Source organism: Elephas maximus, chromosome 15 (assembly GCF_024166365.1).
Source record: "Elephas maximus indicus isolate mEleMax1 chromosome 15, mEleMax1 primary haplotype, whole genome shotgun sequence".
NCBI classification, from domain to species: domain Eukaryota; kingdom Metazoa; phylum Chordata; class Mammalia; order Proboscidea; family Elephantidae; genus Elephas; species Elephas maximus.
The window spans coordinates 37,969,076-37,984,005 of NC_064833.1; the positions used below are offsets into that span (position 1 = coordinate 37,969,076).

Below are 14,930 nucleotides of genomic sequence, written 5' to 3' on the forward strand. Positions count from 1 at the left end.
CAAGGCTTTTAAACAGACTTTGTATTTTTTCATTAGAAATCTATTTTAACATACTAAAGCAGAACTTTATCAAATTGTGGCTTCCGGTATGACAATTTCACAACTGACTGGCTAAATGAAGAAGAAATCAGTCTGGTTGACAGCAAGTCAGAAACCTTTGGCCATGTCTTGTTTCCTCTCACACAGATAGCTGTAATTTCAGGATAAAATGCTGGCAGAGAGAGGAGGAAGATGAAAGGGGACAAGAAATTGAGATACTTCAAAGGCCAATGGGACTGAAAAGGATATGATAGGAGGCTGGTGGACACTGTTCCTCTACCTTTGGCCACTGTACTTTCCCTGGTTGGAAGCTGTTGAAGTTGAAGTGTCTCAGTTATGAGCACACCCCCTGGAGGCTCTCTGTGATTTGCTGACAGTATTTTCCTATCTCCACATCTTTCTAAAACTTCTTCATTATATACCACCTCAGCATCAATTTCCCCACCTTACCTCAACCTTCTCTGTTAGCTCTTGCCCCAATCTTACCCTAAGCCTGAGTCATGATACTTCAAGTAAAAGGCAATGAATTCCTCACCCACCAAAAACAAACACAAGCCCCCAGCACTTTATGGACTAAAAGAAATTGCATTCTTATGTCAGTGCCAAACTTTAATGCCCAGTAGCTTACTAATTCCACTTTCAGAATATTTCAATCTTAAGAATATTTCTGGATTAGACTAGAATCTATTGCTTCTCCCCACCTACTATATGTAGTATACAAATCCAAATCCTATACAGTTGAAGTTAAATCATCTTTCAAAAGTCATTTGGATTTTAATTGTTTTTAAACCAAAATACTGACTCTACAAGGAGATTCATGACTCATATTCATAGAAGCAGTCTATGGCATACATTGCCAGACAAACCAAACACAAAAACAGAGGGCAGTGTACACAACACGGAACATTTTGCTGAAACCCTATTATGTGCAAAGTATCTCCTAAGAGTCTAGTAGACAGAAAGATGAATTTCAGCCATCGGACTAGGTTAGTATCCCTTGTTACACACTCTCATACCAATGAGAACTTATCTTTCAAAGCAAGCTTTGTGATTTTGACCAATTATTACTTATTTGTTAAGCCATCTCTTCCACTGGAACACACATAGCAAATGAGAAGAATCCCAGGTGGTATCTTTAGCACATACCACAATGTCCATCACAAAGTAGAAGTTCCATAAATATTTGTTCAAATTAGTTCTGCCCTCTAGTAGAAGTCCTTGTGCAGTGCAAATGGTTAATGTGTTCAGCTACTAACCAAAAGGTTGGAACTTTGAGTTCACCCAGGGGCCCCTTGGAAGAAAGGCCTCGTGATCTACTTCTGAAAATCAGTCATCGGAAACCCTATGGAGCACAGTTTTACTCTGACATACATAGGGTCACCAGGAGTTGGAACTGGCACAACGGCAACTGGTTTGACCCTCCAGTAACTCACAATCTCATGGAAAATAAAAGGACTGTTACAGTAATAAGAGGGTATAAGTTTAAAAACAAACAAACAAATTTCACCTTGGAATAAAAGTTAGAAAGATTTGCCCACTTAGAGCTGCATGGAAGACACAAACTGCCTTAGTGTTTCTCATTCTACAAGGTCTGCAATACAAAATAGCTTTCAATGCCCAAGGCGACAATGAGCCAATAGTCCCATCTTTTTTCCATACATCAGAAGAGTGAGCTATCCTTATTTCTAGTAGAATTTTACGCTGCTTAGCCAGGGCTTTATTAAATTTCCAGCAAAAAATTGCAACTGCCTCTTTGGAGGTCTTCCTAGTGGGTAACAGAACAGATCTCAAGTGAACAAAGGACATCTAATAGCTCCATAAACTTAATCAGAGTACATGGAAATTTCATTAAAAGTGGGCTTTACCTTAAAAATTGTTTTTCCATTTACACTATGATGCTCAATCCTTTAACACATTTAATTTTAATGAAATTAAAGGACTGCTCTTTAGTTACATATTTCTTTCTTTGGAGTTAAATTTTTTACAGTTTATTTACTGTTACTAGGCCTTTACTAATTACTAGCATGTACAATGCCTCTTGGCTATTTACGTGTTAAAATTATGTCAAATTAAATTAAATAAAATCTATATTAAATTAAAAGTACTTCCTCTGAGGAGTTTTTAATTTGAAGTTTTTTTCCCCCTAATGATTTGAAAAGAAGTAATTATAATGACATACTTCTGGCAATAGTCGGGTCACATAAAAGAGTACCGGCTTTGGAGTTGTGTTTGTATACCATGAAACTTTCTGAGTCTCAATTTTTCTCTTGGATAAAATGTGAGTGATAATGAACATACCTCAAGTTGTGAAAATTGAAGTGAACAAATTCATGTTATTGCTAATTGTTTCCCAGTGACTGTGATAAATTCTTTTGTGACTTTTATATTAGGAAAAAAGCTTGAATCTTTTAAAGAATTGGTATGTGCTTTTTCATGCCCAGTTTTTACACGTATAGGAAGCAACAGAAAAACCAGCAGCTTAGGTCACGCTCACCTTAGTTTTCAAAGTGACATCTTTGCTTTTTAGAACTTTAAAAGAGGCCTTTTGCAGCATATTTGCTCAGAGCAATATGTCATTAGATTTCTCGACTGCTGCTTGAATGAACATTGAATGTTGATCCAAGTGAAATGAAATCCTTGACAACTTCAGTTTTCTCTCTATTTATCATGATGTTGAATATTGATCCAGTTGTGAGAACTTTCATTTTATATTCAGGTATTATCCATACCGAAGGCTGTAGTCTTTCACCTTCATCAGTGTCTCAAGTTGTCTTCATTTATGGCAAGCAAGGTTGTGTCATTGTTACAGGCTTTTAGTCTCCCTCCAATCTTGACGCTATGTTCTTCTTGATACAGTCCAGTTTCTCAGGTTATTTGTTCAGCATACAGATTAAATAAGGATGGTAAAAGGACACAACTCTGCCACACACCTTTTCCAATTTTGAACCAGGCAGTATCTCCTTGTTTTGTTGGGAACTACCGCCTCTTGATTCATGTACAGATTCCACATGAGCACAATTAAGTGTTCTGGAATTCTCATTCTCTGTAAATGTATTCATCATGTGTTATGATCTACACAGTTGAATGTAAAAGTGAGATAATGTAAAAAGAAGACCAAAAAAGAACTGATGTATTTAACCTGTGCTATTGGCAAAGAATATTGATTACACCATGGATGGCTAGAAGAACAAACAAATCCATTCTAGAAGAAATGAAACCAGAATGCTCCTTAGGAAGTGAAGACGGTGAAACTCCATCCTGCTTACTCTTGACATGTCATCAGTAATGACCAACCCCTAGAAAAGGACATCATGTTTGGTAAGGTAGAAGGTCAGTGAAAAAGAGGAAAACCCTCAATGAGATGTATTAACACAGTGGCTGCAACAATGGACTCAAACATGTCAAAGATCATGAAGATGGCTCAGGACCAAGCAACATTTTGTTGTTATACATAAGGTCACCATGAGTCGAAGCCGACTCAGGGGCAATTGACAACAACAATAAATGTGTCTTTGGGCAGATAATGTAAATTGTGAAAACTAACACACAGACCAACTCAGAATGCCAGGGTGAAACCATATATTGAATATTAATGAAGCATAAAATCTTTTCTTTTAAATTAAAAAAAAAATTCTGTTTTCTTTCCATTCACCAGGGGACTGAAACATGCACCTCAAAGAATACATGCACCCCGCCCCGACGATCAGTATATTTGAGACTATCCCATACACTGAGAAAGATACCTAGAATAAGACAAAAAAAGTCTAGCCAGGAGTTAAAAAATTGGTTGCCATTAGGTTGATTGTGACTCATGGTGACCCCACATGTGTCAGAGTTAGAACTGTGTTTCATAGTGTTTTCAATGGCTGATTTTTCAGAAGGAGGCTGGAAGCGTCTTCTGAGGCATCTGCGAGTGGACTTGAACTTCCAACCTTAAGGTTAGCAGCCAGGTGCATCGTTTGCAACACCCAGAGACTTCAGCCAGGAGATAGACAAATAAATAAGCGATTACAGTTACTAAGTATTACAATACGAATAAATGTAAAGTACCATGTGAACTTAGAAACTATCACAAGATAAAAAGAACCTAGATCCCTGAATGATCACGGGTTTTAAGAACTAATCTCCAATTACGCTGTGGATCCAATGCTCTCTTACCTACTCATTTCATCCCAAAATTGTCCCCCTTTCTCATGCTTTATCTTCCAACAAAAACAAAACAAAACAAATACACTCTCCCTTGACTCTGTCTCCTCTGAGCTATGGTGCTATTTCTTTCTTCCTTTCTTTTTTTTGGTCAAAAATCTTAGGAAGAGTTGATTCTTTTTTTTTTAATCTGTACTGTACAACAGAGTAGCCATTAATCCTGTGTGGCTATATTTAAATTTAAATTAATTTAGTAACAAATTAAATAAAATTTACAATTCTGCTCTTTAGTTGCACTAGCCACATTTCAAGTGCTCAAGAGCCACATGTGGCTAGTGGCTACTATACTGGATAGCACAACTGTAGAACATGCCATCATCACAGAAAGTTGCTGGTCTAAACCATAACGGAACAGTTGAGAGTGAAGGCTCCAGATCTAGACTGCCTGGAATCAAATCCCAACTTCTACCCTTACTAACTGAGTAAACTTGGGAAAGCTATTCCACCTCTGTATACTTAGGTTTCCTCACCTGTAAAATGGGAATAATGGCAATTAATCCCTGTTACATAATGGTGTTGTAAGGTCTAAATGATTTACATGTAAAGTGCTTAAAATAATACTTAGAATATAGTTAGTGCTCAGTAAGTATTAGGTGTTCCTATTCTTCTTCTTAAGACCCTTAGGTGGCACAAACAGTTTGTGGCCTGGCTGCTAACCAAAAGGTTGGCAGTTCAAACCCACCCAGCGATACCATGGAAGAAAGGCCTGGTGATCTGCTTCTGTAGAGATTACAGCCAAGAAAACCCTATGGAGCAGTTCTACTATTTAACACAGGGGATTGCCATGAGTCGGAATTGACTTGATGGCAATGGTTTTGGCTTTCTTTTTAATTCTTGTACTTATTCTCCCTGACTCTACTTCACCTCCCATTTTCTTTAATCTGTTTCAGTCAGGCTCTGTCTACTACTGTTAGGTTTGTCAAGGTTTACCAAATTCCTCCATCTTGCTAAATCCAATTATAAATTCTCAGTCTTCACCTTTCTTGACTTCTCAGAAGCACTTGACATAGTTGACCATGTCCTCATTCTTAAAATACTTTCTTCCATTGGTTCCAATATACCATTTTCTTAAGTCTCCTTTAATGGATTCTCTTCTTCTTCCTGCCCTCTAAATGTTGTAGTGTTCCAGGCTAGTCTTAGCTCTCTTCTTGATTCAACTTATTCAGTTCACCCTAAGTAATCTCATCCAATTCCATGGCTTTAAACACGACCTGCTGCTTATTCTCAAATCACATCCTTAGCCTTGACCCTCTGAGCTCAAGATTCATATGTTTAACTGACCGTGTAACAACTTCATTTATATGTCTAAAGGGCATCTTATAATCAACATGTGTCATGGATTGAACTGTGTCCCCTCAAAAAATGTGTCAACTTGGTTAGGACATGATTCTCAGTATTTTGTGGTTGTCCTCCATTTTGTGATATAATTTTCCTATGTGTTGTAAATCCTAATCTCTGCCTGTGGTTAATTTTGGCAAGATTGGATTATGTTGAAGAGGATTAGGGTGTGATATAACACCCTTCCTCAGGTGATATCCCTGATCCAATTAAAAGGGAATTTTCCTGGAGTATGGCCTGCACTACCTTTTTATCTTACAAGAGATGAAAGGAAAGGGAAGTGAGCACAGAGTTTGGGACCTCATACCACAAAGAAAGAAGTGCCGGGAGCAGAGCGAATCCTTTGGACCTGGGGTTCCCGCACAAGGCTGATGACAAGGACTTTCCTCCAGAGCCGACAGAGGAAGGCTTCCCCTGCAGCTGACACCCTGAATTTGGGCTTCTAGCCTACTAGACTGTGAGAGAATAAACTTCCGTTTGTTGAAGTCATCCACTTGTGGTATTTCTGTTATAGCAGCACTAGATAACTAAGACAACATGTCTAAGAGAGAACTCTTGATTACCCCATGAGTCTGAATTGGCTATTGATAACTTATATCTACAAAGTGACTAGGTTTTCAAAGTACTTTCTTACATTATTTTTTTAAGTATTACCTTTAAAAAAAACCCTATTAGGAGAGTAGATGTTAATTTGATTGTCAGATGAACATGCTATGATTTAGATACGTTAGGTAGGTTTTAAAACAAGCCATATTTAGTATCCTATATGACCTAGGGTAAGAAATATAATACAAATCTCCTTACCCCTTCTATATGCTTTCTACTAGGTTATCATGCCTATCAAGTCAGATTTTATTCTTTTGAAATGGTGACTTTAAAGGTGAGTTTCCAATTAACAGACAAAGGAACAGACAAAACAGTGGGGCAGAGGAATAGAGCTATTACTTAGTTGCCATGCATACTGGTCAACATACCTTTATAACTGATTTCCCCTTTGCCAATTATTGTTTACATATGATCCCTGTGGTATCATTCAGAATCATTTCATTATTCTTTAGGAAGATCCCATTTTACTGAGTTTTCTATTCTTCACAAAGCAGGGAAGTAGTCTTGTCTGATCTTGAAATTCATAGTGTACAATGATATTTATTTTTACAATGATAAATACCATCTTACTAAATTGAAAACATTATGGTGTATCATTCATTAAGTGATAACTGTGTAACTTAATTACACATAGATCTCCATACAGAAGCCCAGAAAATCAAGAGAACACTAAATGAATGTTTGAAAATACAAACATACCAGTTGAGAATGTACATGATATTTCTTGGTTTTAGGTCAGGTCCTCAATATATCCTATATATTTATGTCTAAACAAAGGAGCTAGTGTAAGATCTGACATCATAAAACTACTTCATTACTTTAGATAAGGTTATCATATGGTCAAATAGTTTAGGTTATTAAATTTGAAGATTTCAGTTTTAAATACTGGGGGAGCCTGTGATTGCATTTTTTCTTAAGAAAACATAAAAATCATACTTGAAATATACACACATACACACAAAAATACAGAATTTAGAAACTCATTAAAAATTTAGAATCTAGTAATTGTAAAATGATCCTATAGTTAAAATCAGGCTTTAAAATGACAGATATTCTGAATTCCATTTTCAACAAGTCAAAGGTATTAGGTGGGTAAAATGCATATTTTAAAAATGATTAATATCTTAATCATTATAATGTCACTACTAATGAACAAAACAAAGAGCAATGCTTTTTTTTCTGTGTGATATATATAAACCCGTTGCTGTTGAGTCAATTCTGACTCATAGCAACCCTATAAGACAGAGTAGAACCGCCCTACATGGTTTCCAAGGAGTGGCTAGTAGGTTCGAACTACTGATCTTTTGGTTAATAGCCGAGCTCTTAACTACTGTCCTACCAGGGCTCATGCTATACACAGGAAGGGGTTATACAGCAAGGAACAAGGCTACAGTTCTTAAATCAGCCAATATCATGCTTTTGAAAAGAAAAACTTATAACTACTCATACACAAAAGCCAAATCAGCGTTGTTAGGGTCTCAGTGTATCATCAACAGATCTATAATTTTTTAATAAAAATATTAAAAAAAAAGATATATGGGATATTTATACTAAAACTATAGGCATGAAAGCAATCATTGAGAAATATTGACCATTCCCTTCTTCAAACCTTTTATACTCTTCTGTGACACTATTCTCTAATAGTTTTTGTCCTTTCTTCATGATCATTCCTTCATGGGCTCCTCTTCCTCTGCCTAAATCTAAATGTGAATCTTCCACAGGGTACTGTATTAGCCTAATGCTCTTCTACCTGTAGTGTTCTTGGGCAACCTCAGCCATGCTCATGGTTTTCAGCATCACCTAAAATTTATACCTCCTCGATTTATGTCCTTGGTCTGGCACTATCTTCAGAAATGTTTATTTAAATATGTTCTGGACATTTTCCACTTGGATATTTCACAAACATCTCAAATGTAAAATGTCTCAAATTGAAGGAATCACCCTCTCCCTCTTCCACCAACCTACTGCTTCTCTTATACCTGCATTAGTGACACAACTATCAGCTAAGTGTTGCAATTCAGAAATATGGGAGTAAATCTTAGAATCCTTTCTCCTTCACTAACCCACATACAATCAGTCACTACAACCAAAAAATCAAACCCGATGCAGATTCCAGCTCATGGCAACCCCATGTGTTACAGAGCAGAGCTTCTCCACAGGGCTTTCTTGGCTGTAATCTTTAGGGAAGCAGATTATCAGGCCTTTTTTCCATGGTGCTGCTGGGTGGATTTGAACCACCAACCTTTAGGTTAGCAATCGATCACAAACTCTTGGTGCCACCCAGGAACCCTAACCAGTTACTATGTTCTCCTAATTTTGCTCTTTAGAAATTTCCTGAATCTCTATCACCCCTCTCTATCTTTATTACAAATGACTTTGTATAGGATCTTATCTCCTGTCTGGACTATTACAGTATTTTGCTAATAAGCCTTAAAACGCTCCTAACCAGCTACGTTTACTTCCTTACTACAGCCCCACCAGAATATGATCTAAGTGACTCTCCATGATCCGATCTTTACTTATCTTCAGCCACATTCTCTTCAACATTTTATGTTAAAATTACACTTAACTGCTTATCATTTCTGTACTTGCCATGCTTCCATGCCTTTGTTCACGATGGTTTCTATTTGGATCAGGTTTTCAATCACCCTTTACCTGGTTAGCAGTTAATCTCCTTTAAGGCCTCAGATCAAGTATTATTCCCAGGAAATAAGCCCTAGAGTTGGCCAAGTGGCCTTATTTTGAGCAGCCCGAATCCTGTGTAATTCTAGCTTTACCCCTGACTTATGACCTTGAAGTGTTCTGTTTATATATTTGTCTCCTACTAGACAGCAAGCAACTCAGAGTTCTAAATTATGTCCTACTCATCTATGTTCTCCATGTGTCTGTCACACAGTATGTGCAATAGTTATTAAACAAAACTGAACAGATGGAATTGATTATTTAGCTTAACAGCACATGTTCTCTAGCTTACAGCCTTATTAATGTCTGTTTTTAGGTTCTTAATGCTTGAAAATGTTAAATAGAAAATGCAATAAATACAGTTCTAACAGTTAAGAGAAACATAAAATTCTATTTCAAAAGGCCAATATCTATCATATTGGCATAACACAGTTAACTATGTATAAATTTCAGCAAGTTTAAATACCATAATTTAAATATGATTGCTATGGCCAAAAATTAAATCTAGTTTCTACATTAAACATGCAAAATAGCATTTTAAAACACCAAATGAAAAATTCCTATAACAATAATCACATTAAATATAATGAGTTACAACCAGGATATAAAGAATATCATCAAGAATATAATATTATTTTATAAGACTCAAATTCCAAAATCACTGTTAACAGTTTGAAAAATCAATTGGCCGGGTCCAAGAATTAGTGTACTCCTGAATTCTTTTGGGTTGTAGATTTATGTCTTGACTTCTGTGTACAAGAACCCTAGTATTCAAGCATAAATTAGATTTAACCCAGTTGCCTACAATTTATTTGCTGTGAAAGAAACACATTATATGCTTTTGCTTGTTTGCAAAGTAGAAGATATGCTATTATTTCCAAGATTCCAGGAATTTAATGTTTAATTATCAACACCCATTTGAAAAAAGACATTGCTTTGACTCACAAATTTCTTAATTGCTAACAGCGGCTTTTCTGAGTAGGAGTGTTGTATGTAATTTATTTTTGCAGATGTGATTTAGAAACTGACTTCTAAAGTAGGAAAGCTCTGAATATCTTCACTGTCAGCAGAAACTTCCTCCATCCTTACTGCTGGAGAATATTGCTCCTTGAAGTTTTAACAGGGAAATAAACACTGCTGTGAGAAAACTCATATCACTGGTGAATGTTGCTTACAAACTGAAAAGGAAGTTAGGTTGTCAGCAATAAAAGAGCTGTTACTATTCGCACAAAACATGAGGTGCCATCTTCATCACGGTCACTTGCTGAGAATAAAAATTAATTTGTCTGGTTCCAACTTGAGGAAAATAACTGCAATTTACAAAGAATATTACCTAAAGAAAAGCAAACATCCCACAGATCAGAGTGTCTTTACAAAGTACCAGCAACTGAGAATCCCTAGGCACCACAGCTTAACTCCTTCCTCCCTGAGGAGAAAAGACACACACATTTCAAACAAAAATAGCGGCCAAGGTTCACTTTGAAGCAGGTGCATTCGTCACTGGAAAATAAAGCCCTTTTTATGTTTCGGGAAGATTCACTTGTTTAAAACGCCCCTTTCCCTCTGGAACATGTTATCATCCACCACACATTACTGCAATAAAATAAGAGAAAAGAATGTGTATATTAATGACAACACAAACATGAAATCAAAAGTAGCATAAAAATTCCTACCCGTTTGGCTGAGCTGAGAAGCGCTGCGACTTTTCCGTGAGAGACCAACAATAGCTACCATTTTGGCCCCAATGCTAGAGCGCCGCTTTTTGCCGCCGCTGCCCAAGGCGCCCACTGCAGTGTCCGACTGGCTGCCGTCATTCTTCTCTAGTGAGCACATGTCTCCACTGATGCTGGTGCTTTTAGTCATGTTCTTCCCTGAGATGCCCATTTGTCTGCTTTGCATTTTGGATGTAAAGACACTGTCAGCCGACGGATCGAGAAAAAGTGAGGGCAGAGTAAAAAGGAAAAGACAGAAAAGGAATTTTAGGTGAAACATCTGGGGTATAATTAAATTATACCATTTATGGGACATAATTTTAGGACTGAAAAATTTTCAACCTCCATGGTCCTGAATATGCTTTACTATTCAGGGCCAGCTTTAATGCAACTATGTAAGATCAGACTTAGCTGTCAAAGAAGACATGAGTTTGCATGGTGATAGCAAAGAAAAACATGTAAGAAAAACTAGTGGGCTCATTTAAAAGAATATGCTGTCTTGCAATGAAAATATGCTTTAAGGCAGCCACACAACATAAGGAAGACATTTCCAAAAGCATTCATCTCTAATTTGCTCTACTCTGCCTTCAAAAAGAAATTAGAAATTAGACAAGTGGGAATTTTTACAAAAATGGCAAAAATTACAACATCTATTGTTAAAAGTGGCCCTTTAAAATAAATTGTCTCATTTGATGAAAAATCTAATAAGATTTTTCTAATAATGGTTAAATTTTCAAATGGAGATTCGTATTCTCATTAGCACTGAATTAAAATCAATTTCATATTTTTGATATAAATCTTGTTAGTTGCCATCAGGTCAATTCTGACTCATGGTGGCCTTATGTGTGTCAGAGTAGAACTGTGTTCCACAGGGTTGTCAAGGCTGTGGCCTTACGGAAGCAGATCGCCAGGCCTGTCTTCCAGGGTGAGTGGGTTTGAACCACCCACCTCTCAGCTAGAAGTCAAGTGCCTAATTGTTTGTGCCACCCAGGGACCCTGATATAAACCTGTATTCCAAAAATAAAGGAAAGATTTTCTTGCATTCATTTGAAAGAAAGAAAAATCATTATCAGTTTTCTAGGCAATATGCTCAGAAAGCAATCTATGAGTCACTGAAGCAGGAAAGCTGGTGAACAATCTACTGTAAGACTAATACTGCAAATGGGAGTAATTATAGAAAAGACACTGGGTTTTTTCATGATTACTGGTGTGTGGTAGGAGGTGGGGTAGTGGGTGAAGGTTCTGGAACAGGCTACCCAGCTGGTCCCCATAACCCTGGGAGAATGTGAAACAGTTTGCTTTGCAGGGATGGGAAGAATTATTTATATCTCATCAACTTTTGACTCAGTATTTAAAAGTCATAATTCATGCTTTAATTTGGGTCTGATAATATGAGTATATGACACTAGAGTAACAAAAGAAAATAATAAAAATAAAGAAACATTAGACATATCCTTGTATATCGTTTAAAGAATAAGAATTAGAAAACTACCCTACTGAGGTGAGCTCTTATCTCTAATTCAATTTCTTCTTCACCTTGAAAAATTTTTCCTATCCTAAAGTAAACTCTGCTGAAAGCCTAGGACTACACGTTAATTTTCTTAATCTACGTACATTTTTTCCAAGTATTTAAGAGAGGGAAATAAATGCCAGTGTGAAATTAAACAAAAGAAAACGCAGTGGAGTGTATCCCTCACAGTCTTAAGAAGTGAGGCACAAATAGGCCAAAGGGGGAAAAAGGATAGTCTACACACTTCTATAATATCCCAGGCTGGCATTTTCCAGCTTGTCTGTTTTTGTTCTTTTTTGATAAGCAACAATTAGGATAAAACAGAGAGTGCTTTGTATACGAAGAAATGGGCTTGAATTTCTACCTTGTCATTGTTTGCCTAAATTACTATAGAAGAGTTACCTACCATAAGCCTCAGGTACCGAGAGCTAACCAAATACCCTGTTACCATCACAGCTCATACTCGACTGCACCAGTGCAACTGCACCGTTGTGCACACGTCTGGATCGGAAAGTGCCATTCCTTGAATTTTGGCATATTCTCTGCAGGGAAAAAAAAGGACCCTTGCTCCTCTAAAGCGCTCATTTAACAATTTTTCTATATTAAATATTATTCCTCTCCTAAAATATGGAACTTGAAATTATTATTATCCTAAAGTTACCATTTAATAAGCTTTATTTCACTTTAACAAAAAATTGTCTAAAATTTTAGGCCGATCAAATAGTGGTCACTTATTCAAAAAATATTTATTGGGCACCTAGTATCACAAACATGAGGATGCAAAAATGATGAGATATAGTCCCTTTTGATAAACTTACTGGCAAATAACAGCACGTAAAATGTAAATGTGGCTGCATAAGAACTTAGTGTTGGTTCTAGTTCAAATTTCAATTACCAATTCTAATGTCAAGAAAACCTAATTAAGGTAAAGTTTTGATAAAACATCTTTCTCTGAATAGTACGTAAAAACTAATTTTCTGATACTAAGTGTCTGATTTCTGGAGATGACGAAAATTTAAAATTTAGTATTTTCAACATTACTGTAGGTTCTATATATAAATGCATTACATTACTGTTATGTATTAGTATAGTATCTCAATGTATTAGAATGTGTGTGTATGTATGTGTGTATATGTTTGCATGCCACAAAGTTAACACCCATAGTTAGGGAGGAATACTCAAATTATAAACAAAGTATGTTTAGTCAAAAACATGTGCCTTGATGACAGCTTTAATAACGAAGCTATGTTTATGGTTTTGAAGTCTCACATCTCACGGCAGGAAGCAGTGCCTCTGTGGTACAGAGTAGGTCACTGCTACTTAGGGTGATTTAAGGAGCAACAGGGAGTCTATAATATCCAAAAATTCCTCTTCTAACAGTTTAATGCCTAAAATTCCACTATGTTAGAGTTCTATTTCTTTTAAAAAAAAAAAAAGGTTTCTTTCTTTCTTTGGTAGTTTGCTCCCTTTTTACATGCCACTACCCTGGGATTTAGTCATTCATTTAAAATATATTCACTTTATACCCACTATCTAGCAGGCACTGTTCTCAGTCAGAGGTACAATAGAGAGCAGGACACAGAAAGTCCTTGTTTTCATTCTAGTGGTGGGAAATGACAACAAACAAATAATTTCAGATACTGATATGTGATTTGAAGAAAATACGATGGGATAATATGATAAAGAGGGACTGGGAAGTTTGAGAGAGGGACAACATTAAATAGCGTGATCAAAGCAGTCCTCTCTGAAGAGAAGACAATGAGCTGAGCCATGTGGAAGAAGAGTGTTCTAAGCTGCACGAAGAGCAAGTACAAATACCCTGGGGCAAGAACAAGTTTGGTATTAGAGAAAATTTATAAAACTAATGTAAATAGAATGAAGTGAAGGTGAGGAAACTAGTATAAGATGATGTCAGAGACAGGGTAAGTCCTGGCTGCATTGGACTAAAAGTATGTCCTACATGAATGACCTTTATTTAACTGCCTATTCAGCTATTACATCACAGCTGCCGTAAGACTGTGAGAATATACATTTCATGAGTGATTGCACCAACAGACCTGGGACCCAGCCCAGTAATTTATCTCTAAAGGTAACATCAAAGGGCATTTTAGAGAGAAAATGGCATTTTGAGGAGAACATGGCTATTTTCCTTAAAAAGTGACAAATTTATAAAGACAAGATCATTAAAGGAATTAGGAGCATTCTTCTCTTAATCGCATATCCATTCATTTATTTAAACTCTTCTTGAATCTATATATTAATCCTTTATTATTTTTTGAGTCTGTAAGTTCTCTACCAATCATTGAGTAATAGACCCCTCCCTCATGAAAGTATGAAAAAAGTTACTTAAAGAAAAACTTTAAACTTATTGCTTTACGTATCTTTCTCTGTTTATGACTCAGTGTTCATGGTTTCTCATCATTTATTTTGTCAATCCTTATAATTTTTCATGTCTTTTATTACGTTATTTGGATTTCCTTGGACTCCCTCTGTGTTCTGTCTTCCTTAAAAAATTAAAAACAAAAACTATATTTAAATTTTACATATTTCAATCATAAAAAGCGTCACTTATTTTCACTGTTGACTTAAGAGATAAAAATTTATACAAGAACTATGGTTTTGAAATGTTTCATTATAACATGTATCTTATAAAAGCTGTGTCTCTTCTCTGATTTTAGCTACTTCTTATAATCATCCTCAGTGACATGACCTAATTTGTATTCCCCCCCACCCCGATTTTTATAGACTTGAAAACATTTCTGGACTCAGCCAATTTAAACTATAGTAAACATTTTGCCACTAATTAATTGAATACTTTAGCAAACATCTACTGAGCA

At 36.2% G+C, this 14,930-nt stretch overlaps 1 protein-coding gene across 28 annotated transcripts in view; it reads right to left on the reverse strand.

Moving 5' to 3' along the window:
- The window catches only part of RIMS2 (regulating synaptic membrane exocytosis 2), a 647,490-nt gene that overhangs the window by 57,707 nt on the left and 574,853 nt on the right, over positions 1–14,930 (reverse strand). For all 28 annotated transcript variants that reach the window (XM_049853946.1, XM_049853942.1, XM_049853937.1 and 25 more), the window contains one exon: positions 10,545–10,786. In XM_049853946.1, the coding sequence (XP_049709903.1) occupies positions 10,545–10,786 (242 nt within the window). The remainder of the gene's footprint in view (positions 1–10,544; positions 10,787–14,930) is intronic.